We start from the raw sequence: 17399 nt of genomic DNA, 5'->3' as shown, positions 1-17399 counted from the left end.
CCCTAGCCTCGCGGTCCAGGTCTGTAGCTCGACTCGTCTTCTCCGGCTGTAGTTCGACCCGTGGTAGTTGCGGCTGGAAACCCTAATTATGGAAATATGAAGGAAGGATTGTAGATATGTGGTGATGGAGTCGATGTTCGATGATATAGATTGACAAAGTGGAGATCTATGGAGCACACGTTCGATAGTGAAGATCGACAGAGTAAGAGCGTAGATCGATGGTTTCTAAACGTTTCTGATGGAATCCGAAGATGATCAACGACGCATATCGGTGGTGTCGGTTGAAAGGTGGTTCGATGAAGACAGTGGTCGATGTCGATCGGTGGTGTTAGAGTGCTCGATAATGACGATACTCTGTCAGAAAATGAGAAGGGCGACAACTCTAGGGGATCCATAAGCATTGGCGACTCACCGAGGAAGGAGGCAGGTGAAGTTGGTGGTGGCTAAAAGGTGGTTTGTGTAGGTGACGGAGATGATGAGTTTTCTACAGGTGGTGGTCGTCTGATGATGTTGGTGGTCTAACAGGTGGTGGTGTCCGGTAGGCGGCGATGGTCCAGCAGATGGTTGTCTGGCGACGGTGGTGGGGTAGACCGATGATAGTGTTATTGATATATATATATATATATATATATATATATATATATATAGATAGAGAGAGAGAGAGAAAGAAAGAGAGGTGATGGTGTGACTTAGGAGGGCCTGAGGGGTGGAGTGGGTGGTATTTTGCTTTTCTTCTTCTTTAAATAAAAATAATAAGAAATTAAATAAAATAAATTAAAAAATAAATATATAAGGGCATATTCGTCTTTTCAAGTCGGGTGTTGACCAAAACCACACAAAAATATCAACCATAGCGACAAAAATCACATAAGATATCCAAAATTGGACCACTTATGCACCAACAAACTTTTTTGGACCAAAACCATATAATTTTGACAACCACATGGATCATTTTTGCAATTTTGTCCCGTTTTAACACAGTGCCAAAAAGTTACATTTGAATTAACCTAACAATAAATAATAGGATTGAGTTTTTTCTTTTGTACTTACTTGTTTCATTGTGCACTTTGATCATTGATCACTCACCATCGGAGGATTTCGTCAGAATAAACCCACGACAACGACAATTCTTTAATAGAATAGAAGGAAGGAAGGTAACGAGCAGCGTTAGTCGTAGGGGATATCTGTCGATTGCTTTGTTGATTTCTTTTTACCAATTTTGCAATATTTGGACTAATTTTTTGTTTCATCAAACTTTTTTTTTTGTGTGTTGGGCACTTGGCCACTTAGGCTAATAAGTTTGGATCACTTATTGTGTTGGTTGGTATTTGCATTTACAATTTAGAAATTACCTAATTTTTTTTATGGCAGCCTAAATTTTTTTTATGGTATATCACCGCAACATATAATGTAATTTTCTGAAAAAAATTACACCATTGAAAAAAAATGAAGGGGCATCTTGGGCTACCCGACTCTACATTGGATTCGCCTATGAATTGGTCAATGTTGTTTTAATTTTACACTACAAATCTTCATGCTCAATATCATTATATAAGAACAATTTTTATAAGCTACTAGGTTATAACCCATGTGTTACACGAGTGACAAATAAAAAGTTCATATAATAAGAAAATCAAATTATTTAATCATACAATTACAAAAAATATATATTATATATAAAAATTTATGTATATTGGTATGTTTATCTAAACAACAAGATGAAATTTTTTTTAGCCAAAAGTCAGGAATGGAAGGCTTAAATCTTAAGGCATTTGTTTTGGTCAATGATTAAATGTTTCTACTTAAACCAACTTTAAAGCATCAATTTAGTTGCAACATATTTTATTTTGTAAACTATAGGGCGATAATGGGGTTGGAAGTGATTCATGTGTAATACAACTCACTCAAGACACTCAACAACAAATGCAAAGATTAATGAAAACAAAACTTGATAGATATAACAAAATACCCTCCATAATTAAAATAATAATAAGTTGCATTTAGTGTCAAAATTCTTGCCTGCTGTAGGAAACGAAAAAAGTGAACAAATGTAAGTAACAATATGTGAACAGAATGTAAGTAACAATATGTGAATATGCCATAACATATCATATTATTAAAAAAATGATCAAAGTTATAAAACATAGACAACAAATGTGAACATAACTACAACATAAACATTAGCTATCATCAACTGATACTTTTTCATAGAAGCATCGAAAACTTATTTTTTGTTTGAGAAACATCATCTCCCAATACAACTGTAAAAATGCATACCATATAAGACCCATAAAAAAAAGAAAATGAAAAAAGGAAATAACTAAATTAGAATTCTCGCCTAGTGGGAGATTTTATGGATAAATTTCCATGTTATCCTGTTAAGGCTTTGTATTAGTTTTAAAATAGATACAAAACAATATTAAATCATAAATACACCAAATTATCATGTTTTTATTACCTTACTCAGTTTCACAATTGAAAAAGGATAAAATAGGTCCTTACCGATAGTCAGAGTTCAATGTCCACCAAATGCTTGAAAAAGACCAGATTTATCTCACCAAATCCACGAAACACATCATTATTCTGTATCCATAGAAAGTTATTAATAATCAACATCTTTTAAGGCATGTAAACATGACACCATAGTCTACAATCGAAAAATTGAAATACAAATGATAATTACATTTCAAAGCCTTCACAATTTAAAGTTAAAAACATTAAAACATACTCAGAAAAAAAGAACTCTACTCAACCACGATCACAAATTAATCTCACCGCCTGATTTACATGGTTTTCTAATTATAGAATCTCGTTCAATCATTTTATCAAACAAGTGATGTGCAAAAAGAGTTACTGATTCAAGAGACCAAAAAACATATGAATAAACATATAAAGATGTACTCTTTCCATCACAAGACTCCTTTTGATCTACATACCCTTCATATATCTGATTTTTAAATATGAAATTGAAATAAACTTCACCGCTAGGAGTCTGAAACATGTATTTGGAAAAGAAAAAAAGAAAAAACCCATGACTGAATTTTAGCATGCATAATAAGAAATAAGATAAGGGCATTAAGGTTTGAGTGTGAGGTCGAGTAGTAACCTCAATGAAGTAACGGGGACCATTAATTCGAGTGGATTTGGTGAGTTGTAGATGATGGGAAAGAGAAGTGTTGGAAATTACAAGCGTAAAATAATAGCTTTGGTTGAGATACAAACGTAGATCCAAGTTAAATTTGGAGAAGATTTCCTGATTTCTTGCTGTAGCGATTGATAAGCATTCAAAAAAAAAAAAAATCAGGAAGAATATGGTAACTAAATTCCTAATTAATAGGAGATGATCATGATTGCCAACATATAACATATGACACGTGGAATGAAGGAAGTGTAGAAAATGGACACGTGGCATTTAGGAGAGGCAATTATTGGGAATGAAGATTAATGTTAAAGAGGTTTTGGCTTTGGGTTGACAAGTCTTAAGGTACACATAAATAAAATATAAGTTTGTGACATATATAGATAAGAAACTATGTCTTATGTACACAACTAGTCAATGTTGTTATAATTATACTCTACAAATCCTTATGCTTAATTCATTATATAAGAACAATAAGCTATTAAATGTAGAGGTTTTGGGTTTGGGTTGACACAAAATCTATGTTTACATCGCAACTACAAGATGAAACCCAAGAAGCCCACGTGTCAATATTTGTAATCGATTTGAAGAATATTAATTTTTTTTTTCTTGGTAATCAATTTGAGGAACAATGATGTAGAGGTATCCACCAGAGAAATGCTGGCGAAAACGTTTTGTTAGGACATTTTTCTTGTTGGTACATGCCCTCTAAGAAAAACTAAAACAAATTGCATACTTTGTCTTTGTAATTAGGAAACTGATAAATCTATTTTTTAAGAGGATCTTCGTGAATATATTCTTAATAGTTAATACAATATTAATCCAAAAGTCTTCGAGTCCAAAAAATATAAGGTGCATAACATGTGGTGACCAAGTGACCAAATTAAAGATGAAACACTTTTCATCTTCAACCTTTATGCTCTTCATTAATTATACAAAACAAAATTCATAAAACTCAAAAAACACATATACAAACGTGATGAATTTATAAATTAAAATCCAAACTATTGTTAAAATCTATCTCTAACATTAGTCAAAATATAACACAAGAATGCAAAGGCGAATTGGCTATTTGCTGTTTCTGTGATGTCTTTTGATTCGATTATAGAATATAGAATTCCTAAAAAATAATATTCAAACATGTTTCGTTTTGCCCAAACAAAGTATTTTTCTTTTCCTTTTTATATTAAATTTTACCATTGAATTTTCGATTAGAAATTCAGTCACAGTTCAACCGAGTCGCTCCCACGTGTTGCCAAATACGTCATTCTCCGGGCGTCGGCGCTTTCAACCTCCGCTGCCATCTGTAAATCTTGCCACCTGCTTGGCCATAATTCTTCCTTTATCCCTTTTGTCCCACCTTTGGCTAACAATACTTCACTTCACAATCACTAGGATTCAGTATTTTCAACCCTTCAATCATCGGAAAAAAAAAACGATAATTCCAGTCTCCGGTGATGTATTGGTTCAAGAACCTGATACGATTGTCCTCTCCGGTCCAACATCATTCCAACGCCAAATTCACACCCACTCTATTCTCTCTGCAACACCTTCACCACTTCGCCACCGCCGGCGATGCTGTTGCTCCTCCGGTATCTGGTCTTGGACCAACCAAGAAAACCGAAAAGCCAAGAGTGGTGGTTCTGGGTTCCGGTTGGGCAGGGTGTAGGCTGATGAAAGGGATCGACACCAGTATATACGACGTCGTCTGCGTTTCCCCTAGGAACCATATGGTTTTTACTCCCTTGTTGGCTTCTACCTGTGTCGGCACTCTCGAGTTCCGGTCTGTTGCTGAGCCGATCGGGAGGATTCAACCGGCGATTTCTACCGAACCCGGTTCGTATTTCTTCCTAGCTAATTGCAAAGGACTTGATTCCAAGAATCACGAGGTATGCTTTCATGTTTTCAATTCAAGATTCTTGAATGTTGAAAAAGTTGGAATCTTTGACCAATTCAAATATGCCTAAAACCATTTTTTCGATCTGGGATTCTTCAAATTGGAGTAAATTACGCATCCAATTGCTTTTCGACTTTGCTATTGAAACACAATCATCAGGCTTTTAACCAATTGATTATCTGATTTTGATAATGTGATGCTACAGGTGCATTGCCAAACTATAACAGACGGATTACGAACTCTCGAACCATGGGATTTCAAGATTTCGTACGACAAATTAATCATAGCCTCTGGAGCCGAAGCTTCAACTTTTGGAATCAATGGTGTCAAAGAACACGCCATTTTCCTTCGCGAGGTGCACCATGCTCAAGAAATCCGCAGAAAGCTGCTTCTCAACTTGATGATCTCCGATGTTCCTGGTATCTATCTTCCACAAATTCTCACATTCTTATTTAATTTTGTGTTTTTTTTTTTTTTCAAATATGAAGGGACTATGGTTTTCTCACAGGTGTTTCCGATGAAGAAAAGCGAAGACTTCTGCATTGTGTTGTTGTTGGAGGTGGTCCTACTGGAGTCGAATTCAGTGGTGAACTCAGTGATTTCATTATGAAAGATGTTCATCAAAGATATTCTCATGTCAAAGATTACATTAACGTTACCTTGATCGAGGTGAGACTTACCCGTTTCAAGATTCTTTCTGTATGTAAAATTAGGAACGAATCTTGAACAATTTTGTGAGATTTTGTAGGCCAACGATATCTTATCTTCATTTGATGATCGCCTTCGGGTATATGCTACTAAACAATTGACCAAGGTAAAAGAAACAAAAACTATAATACTTTTTATAATAAACAAATAAATGGAAATACATTGCTATTTCTTGCATTTAACGCGTATCAAAATGTTATAGTCGGGAGTTCGGCTAGTTCGTGGAACAGTGAAGGATGTTCAACCTAAGAAGATAGTTTTGAGTGATGGAACTGATGTTCCTTACGGGTTGTTGGTGTGGTCCACGGGTGTTGGTCCCTCGTCTTTTGTTCAAAAAATGGATCTTCCAAAGGCTCCGGGTGGAAGGTAATAAATGTTTGTTTAGATTTCGGATGATTTTTTTTTTGTCTTATTAATATATATTTTTTGTTACATTTTATAGAATTGGGATTGATGATTGGTTAAGGGTACCATCTATGCCGGATGTATATGCTATTGGGGATTGTAGTGGGTACCTCGAGAGTACTGGCAAACCGACTCTTCCGGCTTTAGCCCAGGTAATTTTTTTTTCTATTAAATGTTGTCCGGATAAATGTTATATTTCCCTAACTTTCTCTATTCAATCTTTTTTTTTAAAAGAGTAAATTACACAAATAGTCCCTATGGTTTGGGGTAATTTGCACGCTTGGCCCCTAACTTATTCTTTTAACGCGGAAAGTCCCCACTGTTTGTGTTTGTTACACGCTTGGTCCCTACTGTTTGTTTTTGTTACGTGTTTGGTCATGTCTTACCTAAAATGACTATTATTTAAATAGGGGAAAATGATAGGGTAGGTAAGGTAAGGTGAGGAGAGTGAGATTGGGGGTGTGTTTATTTGAATAAATTAAAAAATCAAGGGCAAAATAGTTATTTTAGGTAAGACAGGGACCAAGCGCGTAACAAAAACAAACAATAGGGACCTTCTGAGTTAAAAAAATAAGTTAGGGACCAAACACGCAAATTATCGTAAATCATAGGGACCATACGTGTAATTTACTCATTTTAAAAAGTTATTATTATTATTCTTTTTTAAATTTCCATTGGTGTGAGTGTGGCTTAGGTGGCGGAGAGGGAGGGGAAGTACTTGGCGGAACTTCTAAACAAGATCGGTAAAGCGGGTGGTGGACATGCTAATGGTGTTGGCGATATAGAACTTGGAGCTCCGTTTGTTTATAAGCATTTGGGAAGCATGGCTACTGTTGGAAGTTATAAGGCTCTTGTAGATCTCAGGCAAAGCAAGGTAACACTAGTAAATTTTTTATTTTTATTTTTTACTTTGTTGCATTTGTTTACATAGGAACCACTAGACTGGATGAAACTGAACAAACTAACAAGAGTGTCAGTCCCACCTTTTTGGGTGGCATGACAAAAAGTTTACAGTCAGAGTCACAGTAACAGTCATGTACTCATATAGTAACAGTCATGTGCCTGTGCTGAAATCTTTATTGTAGGAAGCGAAAGGGTTGTCGATTGCGGGATTCGCTAGTTGGTTCATATGGCGCTCGGCTTATCTGACACGTGTGGTGAGCTGGAGGAATAGATTTTACGTGGCAATAAACTGGCTAACGACCTTTGTGTTTGGTCGTGATATAAGCCGAATATAAGCTACACCACAATCGGTACATTTAAGTTTTTTCTCATCTTTTTGTTTGTAATCATTCTGTACAAATATGAAAAGGATGCATAAACATACGGATGTAACACATTAAAAGATCCGTTAAATATACGTACAAATTTTGATTCATATCGTCTAAACCTAAATCTACTTCTGCAATCCTCATATAATAACATCTCTATTACTTGAACTCTCAACATTGCAGTATCTTTGTATTTGTTGCCTTCTGATAATGGATTTTAATGATTAAACATCATGTCTTTGAAGCCTCGAATAGAAAGCAACCAATAAATCACGGTGATCCACTACCTAAATCGCCACCTAATCCTCACTAAACATATACTTTCTTTTAGCCTCAAATTGCACAACATACATATTCCCTAATTAGAATGATACCATACCACCAATGTTTATAAACTAAATGGATTTACTTGGTGAACTACCACATATGTGCTTCATTTTGAAGTTTATAAAATATATTTACATTTTATTTACCAAAGAAAGATCCTTCTCGAGATACAATTCTTTATGTTGGGATTAAGGAATGATACAATTCTTTATGTTTGGGATTAAGGATTCTTAAACCATGTAAACACAATTTTCGTGATACAATTCTTCATCATTTGATGTTGCTGTTGCACCACAACTATCCAATCCTTAAGTCATTAGGTCCAAAAATCACCCAACACTTAGGCTATTTTGTTAGCTATATTATTATTGTTTGTATTTAGGCCCAAAGTATTAGTATTATAGCCCATAATGTATTTATCTTGTATATATATTGATTAATGAGAATGAGCCGATTTATGGGAAATATACACAATTACATGATATCAGAGACCATCGTGTACAACCCTAATTCCGATCCTATCTCTCTTGTGCAACACCCTTCTCGTTGCCGCCACTATTTTCTTCTGGCTCGTTCTCCTATTTATCTTACCTGATACTCTTTAATCGATCGCTGCTCTATCATGTCTTCTTCTAAGTCTGAGAAACCATATGGCATCACAAACATCAAGACCCACGTTCCACTTATCCTTGATCAAGAACATCAGAACTACGACTCATGGCGTGAACTCTTCAAGAATCATTGCAAGGGTTTTGGTGTTTACCATCATCTACTTCCTAAACCCACCACTGAATCGACATCCACCCTAGCCGACCAACCTAAAGACAAAGCTGTTGCCATAGATCCACAAGCCGATTGGGAGGAAATTGATGCTATTGTGAAAGCTTGGATTTACGATACTCTTGCACAACCCTTACTCAATTCCATTATAAAGAAAAATACCACAGCATATGACGTATGGATCACCCTTGAAAATCTTTTTTACGATAACAAAGACCACCGACTCATGGAGCTAGACACTGAAATCAGGAACTTATCAATGGGGGACTCCTCCATGCTTGAGTATCTCAACCGTGTGTCTAAACTGGCGGATATGCTTGAGAATTTAGGAGCCAAACTTACTGATCGGAATCTGATCATACACACACTCAATGGTTTACCTACTAAATATGACAATCTCTCCCTTCTAATCCGCAACAGCAAGCCGTTTCCATCTTTTGCGGAGGTCCATTCCACCCTTACCATTGAAGAAAAACTCATGAAGGTTAATGAATCCAAGCCCGTTTCTGTTACACACACCGATCATCCCTCTTCTCCAACTGCTCTTTCGGTTCAAGCCATTGGGAACGTTAATCAATCTCAAAATTATAGAAATAATTTTTCTAATCAATCACCTAGTGGTGGCAGGACCGGTGGAAGATTTAATAGAGGAGGTAGGTTTCAACGTGGGGGTGGACGTACCGGAAATAAACAAAGTTTTTCAAGTGGTTTTGGTCAACATTTAAATGGTCAACAATTAATTATACATACCCCCTGGGGTCCAATGCCATGCTCTCTTGGTCCCACTAATATCTCATCTCACCAATTTGTGGTTAAACGGACCACTGTATGGCTCAAATGGGCTGCTGCCCACACCGGAAGGAGCTCAAGGCCACCGGCGCTCCTCTTTTTCTCCTGGCCCAAATCGCCAAACAGCCATTTTGGCCCGCTCCACCTGCTCACCAAGCCTTCCTCTCGGCACAACAAGCCCCTTCGGATCAGGCCACGACTCTTCCTCAAAGCTTTAACACTATGACTTTGAATGACCCCACTCACGCCGATTGGTATATGGACACCGGCGCCACCGCTCATCTACACACGAACCAAGGTATCTTAAGTTCTGTTAAAAATAATTTGCCTACTTCCTCTATCTATGTTGGTAATGGGTCCCGCATCCCGGTGAAAGCCACGGGTGACTCTTTTCTTCCTATGTCATACTCTTTCCGTCCTTTACGTTTAAATAGTGTGTTAATAACTCCCGATATCATTAAAAATATTGTGTCTGTTTGTCGTCTTGCCCATGACAACAAATGTTCTATTGAATTTGATGAGTTTGTTTTTTCTGTTCATGATTTTCAGACCAAACGCACCCTCCTCCGATGTGACAGTACCGACGATCTCTATCCGGTCACGAAGCCTTCTGCTCAAGCTCTCCTCTCTTTTGGACCGATGCTTTGGCATCAAAGACTCGGTCATCCTGGTCATCATGTGTTTCAGCATTTAGTTTCTCGTTCTTTAATTCCTTGTGTCAATAAAACCAAAAATAGTTTATGTCAGTCGTGTCAGTTAGGAAAACATGTTAGATTACCATTTCAACTGTCTCAATTTGTTGCTGAATTTCCTTTCCAAATTATTCATTCTGATGTTTGGACATCCCCGATTACTAGCTTGAGTGGAATCAAATATTATGTTATTTTCTTAGATAGCTTCTCTCATTTTTTGTGGGTGTATCCTTTGCGTAAAAAGTCTGATGTGAATGGAAAATTTCAACACTTTTATCAATATGTGTTAACCCAGTTCCGTGTTAAAATCCAAGCTTTTCAAACCGATAATGGCGGTGAATACAATAACACTAATTTTCACACCTTTTGCGATTCTCACGGTATTCAGCTTCGTTTTTCATGTCCTCATACATCCCAACAGAATGGAAAATCAGAACGCATGCTACGCACTATCAATAATGTCATACGCACCCTTCTTTTTCATGCTCATGTTCCACCAAAATACTGGGTTGAAGCATTACACATGGCAGTTCACCTTTTAAATATTCTACCCTCCACCACTCTCCACAACATTTCCCCATTTCAGAAACTATTCAACCAAACACCCAAGTATGATCATTTACGGGTTTTTGGTTGCCTATGTTTTCCCCATATAGTCACTCCTCATAAACTATCCTCTCGCACCACACCATGTGTCTTTTTGGGATCAACACCGTGGGTACCGATGCTTAAACCTCGCCACCGACAAAATCATCATCTCTCGTCATGTAACTTTTGACGAGACATCTTTCCCATTTGGTTCCATGACTCCGGACCAGCCTCCTTCCTACAAGTTCCTTGATCACATTATTGATGATGCTCCTAATGCTATATCCTATCGATTCCTCCACTCTCGCACTCAGCCAAATACTCAGGTTTCCCCATCCTCATCCGAACCAAGACCGACCACACCACCCGAGACGCCCTCTTTTGCGTCTCCTCCTGTCGCTGACGCACCTCCTCAACCCATGCCCCCTCGACCACCTCGTGTCATCCAATGGCCACATTGGTCATCTTGTGGTATTGTCAAGAAGGTTAACAAATTAATCCTTCATGTGGATTCTCTTTCATCTCTTCCCAAATCTTATTCTCAGGCTTTCTCGGACCCAAATTGGCGTAATGCCATGACAGAGGAATATAAAGCACTTATTTCAAATGTAACTTGGACCTTAGTCCTGAGACCGTCTCATGCTAATGTTATTAATTGTATTTGGCTATTTCGAAAGAAATTTCATGCAGATGGCTCCTTATCCAGGTACAAAGCCCGACTTGTTGCTAATGGAAAAGCCCAGCGCCCTGGCATTGATTGTGGTCAGACTTTTAGCCCGGTTGTTAAACCAACCACCATCCGTACAATACTTTCTCTTACAGTTTGCCCAAACTGGCCCATACGTCAGTTAGATGTCAAAAATGCTTTCTTGCACGGCCACCTTCAGGAGACAGTTTACATGCAACAACCCCCAGGTTTTCGAGACTCTAACTATCCTGATCATGTATGTCTTCTTTAGCGCTCTCTATATGGTCTCAAGCAATCCCCACGTGCCTGGTTTCACCGCTTTGCACAGTTTCTTATCCGGTTTGGATTCATTCATAGTCGATGTGATTCTTCATTATTTATTTATCGACAGGGTTCTCACATGGCTTATTTGCTCCTATATGTCGATGATATTGTTCTTACAGCCACCTCACCCGAGTTACTTCAACAGATCATGACTACCCTAGCTGGCGAATTCTCCATGACTGACTTGGGACCTCTCAATTATTTTCTTGGTATTTCTGTGACTCGTGATCAAACGGGTATGTTCTTGTCTCAAAAGAAATATGCCTTAGAGATTCTTGAGAAGGCTCACATGCTGAACTGTAAACCTGTGCGCACTCCAGCCGATGCCTCTTCCAAGTTACCTGCTTCCGGACCCCCCCCCCCCCCCCCCCCCGTCTCTGACCCGACCCTATACCGCAGTCTTGCTGGGGCCCTATAGTACCTTACATTCACCTGACCTGACATCACTTAAGCTGTTCAGCAGATTTGTTTCTTTATGCATGATCCTCGTGAGCCTCATCTCAATGCACTTAAACATATTCTTCGCTACATTCGTGGTACATCCTCTTTCGGTCTTCAGTTGTATGCATCACCTTCTTAACAACTAGTTGCCTATTCTGATGCGGATTGGGCCGGGTGTCCGGATTCCCGGCGGTCTACTTCTGGTTTCTGTATTTTCTTGGGTCAGAATTTGGTATCTTCGTCCTCTAAACGACAGTCCACTGTCTCTCATTCAAGTGTTGAGGTGGAATATCGTGGGGTTGCAAATGCCGTGGCAGAAACTTCTTGGATTCGTAACCTACTTCGTGAGCTTCATCGCCCCCCTGATAAAGCCACCATTGTGTATTGTGATAACGTAAGCACAGTTTATATGTCAGGCAATCCGGTACAACATCAACGCACTAAACACATAGAGATTGATATTCACTTTGTTCGTGATCAGGTGGCCACCGGGCAGATTCGTGTTTTACATGTTCCGTCTTCATATGAATATGCTGATATCTTCACGAAGGGCCTCCCAACACCATTGTTTCTTGATTTTTGGTCTAGTTTGAACATTCAGTCTCATGAACCCGTTCAAACTGCGGGGGGATGTTAGCTATATTATTATTGTTTGTATTTAGGCCCAAAGTATTAGTATTATAGCCCATAATGTATTTATCTTGTATATATATTGATTAATGAGAATGAGCCAATTTATGGGAAATATACACAATTACATATTTTTCAAAATCAAATAACACACTTATCACTCTTTAGCATTTAACATGTATAGGGTTATGGAAAACTCAACTCTTTAGCATTTAACATGTACAACCACTCCTTATAGGTTTATGGAAAACTCAGTGAGGGCTAAAAGGGGCATGGGCGGTTTTTAGTTATGCAAATACCGAAAATACTCAGTGCGGTGCGGTTTTTAGTCTCGCAAAAACCGTAAAAAACCGAACCGAACCGAACCACACCGCGCACACACACACACACACACACACACACACACACATATATATATATATATATATATATATATATATATATATATAAAGTGTTGATATTTGTAAGAACCAAGAACTTATTAGAATTAAAATTTCTATAAATAAAAATATCTATCTTATCTATCAGATGATGATTGTATATTTTTAAGCATACAGTTAGTGGTATTTAAAATAACAAACAATGTTTATGACATTTTTTAACATTTAAATGTGAAGAGTACTAGTGATGATAATATCATTTTGATGAATACATTAATTGGTATTATTACATGTACATGTGAAACAAATATTATATTAAATTCATATTATGTTCAAGCATTAGAAACATATTGGATGAGTGGTTATGTAATTTGATTTCAAACCAAGAGGTGGTGTTATTGGTTCATCTCCAAAAAATGATTAGCACTCCTCATCCGAGTCAAAGTAACTCGCCGAGTTACTTGAGTTTTAGTCAAAAGGCAAAATGAAAACCATAAAAAAACACTAACAATAACCGCAAAAAAAAACCGAACCACAAAAAACCGCAAAAACCGAACCGCATAAAAACCGAATGGTGCGGTTTCTAAATTTCAAAAAATCGAAGTTGTGGTTTTCGGTTCGGTTTTGGCCAAAAACTGCACCGAACCGCACCATGTTCACCCCTACCTTCTATTAGCGATGAGCATAGGTGGGTACCCACCTCATTTTGCGAGAACCGGAACCGGCGGTTCCTAGAAAGTTAGAACCGGAACCGGAACCGGTCTAGGCAGTTCTTAAATTTTTGGAACCAGTCCCGGAACTGGCGGTTCTAGTTCTTGGACTGGGTAACCTGGTTACATCAAAATTTGTTTACTTTTGTCAATAAAAACCGCAATTTAGTTCAGTCTAAATCGAATCAATTTGAACCAACGACAAATAAACCAGACAAATATATTTTAAACCTGTCTAAATAATACTACACACTTTTTTTTTTAATATCAAACTACAAGAAAATGCTTTGGTAATGTTAAGGCTTTAAAGTAGATACTTTGTTTATTTTATATTTGTTGATTGAGTATGTAAAAGTTTGTGTGTGTGTGTGTGTCTCTCTCTCTCTCTCTCTCTATATATATATATATATATATATATATATATATATATATATATATATATATATATAAACCGGCTTCGGCAATTACCCAACAGGTATCAGTTCCGAAAAAATAAGAACCAGAACCGGAACCGCTTAAGGCGGTTTCATAACTTTAGGAACCAGGACCGGAACCGCCTAAGGCGATTCTGGTTCCAGAACTGGCAGTTCTAAGGCAATTTCGGTTCCGAAAGTGGGTATCCCGTTACGATGCTCATCCCTGCCTTCTATAGTTCTATTTATTTATTTATTTATTTATTTATTTGCCTTCTACTTAGCACATCAACTCGTAAAGAATATTTAAAATCTGAAAGCAATTAAGCAAATGCTAAGCCCAACATTTTCTAACACTAGAAAATTATTTTTTATTTCATTTAAGAAGTGGGCCTAATAACTTCCTATGTTTTTTTTAGAAAAAAACAGAACCCCACTCTCATCTTCTTTATTTATTTATTTATTTATTTTTTAATCATATATACCTTCTGATGTGTATTTATTCCTCATGCCATGTAAAAAATATTTGTTACTCTTATGTTCATATTTCTATAATAACAAAAACACGGTATATAATTTTATAAAAAAACATTTCATTAATGCCATATCGATTTCTTGAAAGCATGTAAAATATTCCCATTGAAATTGATATTGATATGACATATCCTTAAATCTTAACTATATTATTAAACGTATTGTCCATGTCTTGAAAATTAATAGGTATACATTTTATAACACCATGTACAATCTATTAAACTTACAATGTATACGATAATAGGTATACATCTTATAACACCATGTACAATCTATTAAACTTACAATGTATATGATAATAGGTATACATCTTATAACACCATGTACAATCTATTAAACTTACAATGTATACGATATACACACGTATCATTGTATACGTATTCTCGTGAAAACCCTAATACCCTCTAGACACTATCAACATCGTTTCTTCCAAAAACTTCTTCCAAATCTATTCCGTCTACCTCGTCACTTTCTTCAATCTCCGATAGGCTTCCATTACCACCACCCTCCTATAGTTGTCGCTATCGCCACCCTGCCGACGTTGTCCCCTCCATCGCCACCAGACATCGCACCCCATAAACAAGAAAAAGCCCCCATTCGATTCTTGTCGTTACCTTCAGTCGTCGTCTGCAGCCCCGCTTCTACCTAGAAACCCTAACTCTATCTCGCTGCCACCATTGGACACTATTAACTACAATCCCTAACCCTAGAGTGTCCCCTCCATCGCCACCAGACATCGCACACCATAAACAAGAAAAAGCCCTAACTCTTCTAGCTGCGACTGATGACTTCTCTTCGACCTGCATCGAAACCTATAAACCCTCCTTCCATTGACACGCCTTTTACCTTTTCCCCCGTATCTGCTGACTGCTCCTGAATTAAGGAATTCCGGTGGCCGACACATTTCCTCCGCGCTCATCATGGTACTACTTCACCATCATCTTCATCATCATATGCCGTTTCTTTTTTGTCTCTACTTTTATCTTTTTTCTTAATGTAAAATTATGTTAAGTCGTGTATTTGATTCGTTATATAACCTGAAACAGCCTGTGATGCCGACAATGGAATTGGATTCAGAAGCGTTTGTGGAGGTGGATCCGAGCGGCAGGTACGGATGCTACAGGTTTCGATGCAGACCTTGAAGAAGTGGTCATGGAAAATATTGAAAGGCTTAGATTATCTACACAGGCATGAACCCTGTATCATTCACACATATCTCAATTGCAGCAACGTCTTCATCAATGGCAATATCAGCAAGGTACAAATATTGATCCAATAAAGGATTGGTTTTAAACATTTTTAATAATAAATATATAACTAATTAATGAATAGATATATAGATATTAGGTAAAAATTGGCGATTTGGGTTTGGCTGCAATAGTTGGTAAGAGCCATTGTGCACATTCAATACTGGGGACACCTGAATTCATGGCTCCTGAGCTGTACGAGGAGGATTACACGGAGCTGGTCGATTTGGGTTTGAGATGGTGACTCTTGAACTGCCTTACAGCGAATGTGATAATATTGCCAGAATTTACAAGAAGGTGACATCGAGAAAAAGCCCTTCATGGAGGCGTTGAGGCAACTATTTTTCTCTACAGGTGAGTTTACCATTACCATACAATGCATCAAAAGTTAATGCATAATTGATTCTGCTTTTGTTCTTTCTTCAGGACCAGATAATTTCTGCCTCATTCATGTTAGCCTTGTACCAGTTCTTGGTGTTGTTGGGGAACAGGTAATGAATATGCTACTATTGATGTTTGAACTTTGAAGAAAGAAATATACTTTATGATCATCCGATTGTTTTTTTTTTCTTTAGAAAACTAAGCCTACACATCACAGTGTCTGGGAACTGCAAGATTTAGACTTGATCCCTCACTTTTTAGCATGTCGTTCAGCTCAGGTATGATTTATGAATGGGTGTGTTGTGGTTAAGAGTTATGTGACAACCCAAAGTTTATTCCGTTACATTACCCCGTTTCCGTTAACGAAATATTCCATGTTATAAAAGTTCCGTTAATAAGAGTTCGTCAAATAAATAAATGTTTTATTTATTTATATTCTATGTTGTTATTCGTTGTAATAAAATAAAGTAAAAGCATGTAGATTACATTTCCATATTATTTTGGAAAAAGTTAAATTTTATTACGACCACTAAATCGGGTGCGACCAAAAGCCCCGTTTAACGGCAGTATTGGGTAGATTTCCACTGAGCTTCAACTCCAACCCCTATATAAGGGAGAGTAAACTCCATTTCCACCTTTTTACTCTCTCTCTAAACTCTCTCTCTACAAATTTTTCCCGAGCCAAAAATCACCTGTTTCGAGCCCCAAAGGAGTAGGTAAACTATCCTAACTTGTTGTATAGCCTATCTAGCATGCAAATTCATGTTTAAATCATAAAATAGGGACAAAATGATGTGCTTACGGCCCAAGAACACTCTTGGACCGTAAACACCATTTAATGGGGGGGGGGGGGGGGGTTTTAAGCCCCAAAACCCCTCCAAATTGTCCCTAAGGCTTAGATACGACTTGTAGGCTTATGGATTCGGACTTAGAACAACTTGAACTATAATTTTAGGGACTAAACTTGATTTTACTGCCCAAGAACTTGCTTGGGCCGTAAACTCCTCTTCATGGGGAGTAAACTAAAGATTTTGTGCTAGAAATGCCCCAAACAC

At 37.5% G+C, this 17399-nt stretch overlaps 2 protein-coding genes and 1 long non-coding RNA gene across 3 annotated transcripts; all 3 read left to right on the top strand.

Annotated features, from left to right (window-relative positions):
- The first annotated feature begins 4340 nt into the window (after positions 1-4340).
- On the top strand, positions 4341-7527 carry LOC145055307 (internal alternative NAD(P)H-ubiquinone oxidoreductase A1, mitochondrial-like). The gene is made up of 8 exons (XM_079003603.1): positions 4341-5028; positions 5242-5455; positions 5545-5705; positions 5785-5850; positions 5947-6110; positions 6187-6301; positions 6844-7023; positions 7235-7527. Exons 1-8 carry the CDS (start codon positions 4597-4599, stop codon positions 7385-7387), a joined length of 1485 nt encoding a protein of 494 aa, XP_078859729.1. The 5' UTR covers positions 4341-4596; the 3' UTR covers positions 7388-7527.
- Positions 7528-7631: 104 nt separating this feature from the next.
- On the top strand, positions 7632-10302 carry LOC145055308 (uncharacterized). The gene is made up of 2 exons (XM_079003604.1): positions 7632-9614; positions 9866-10302. Exon 1 carries the CDS (start codon positions 8370-8372, stop codon positions 9540-9542), a length of 1173 nt encoding a protein of 390 aa, XP_078859730.1. The 5' UTR covers positions 7632-8369; the 3' UTR covers positions 9543-9614; positions 9866-10302.
- Positions 10303-15786: 5484 nt separating this feature from the next.
- On the top strand, positions 15787-16613 carry LOC145052015 (uncharacterized). Its single transcript, XR_013683906.1, has 4 exons — positions 15787-15974; positions 16064-16317; positions 16390-16454; positions 16539-16613. It is a non-coding gene; the product is annotated as an uncharacterized LOC145052015 (long non-coding RNA).
- The last annotated feature ends 786 nt before the right edge of the window (positions 16614-17399 follow it).

Source organism: Lactuca serriola, chromosome 5 (genome assembly GCF_051521515.1).
Source record: "Lactuca serriola cultivar US96UC23 chromosome 5, Lser_US96UC23_V15, whole genome shotgun sequence".
NCBI classification, from domain to species: Eukaryota; Viridiplantae; Streptophyta; class Magnoliopsida; order Asterales; family Asteraceae; genus Lactuca; species Lactuca serriola.
Note: the sequence above shows the minus strand (reverse complement) of the source record. Positions and strands in the feature narration are given on the sequence as shown.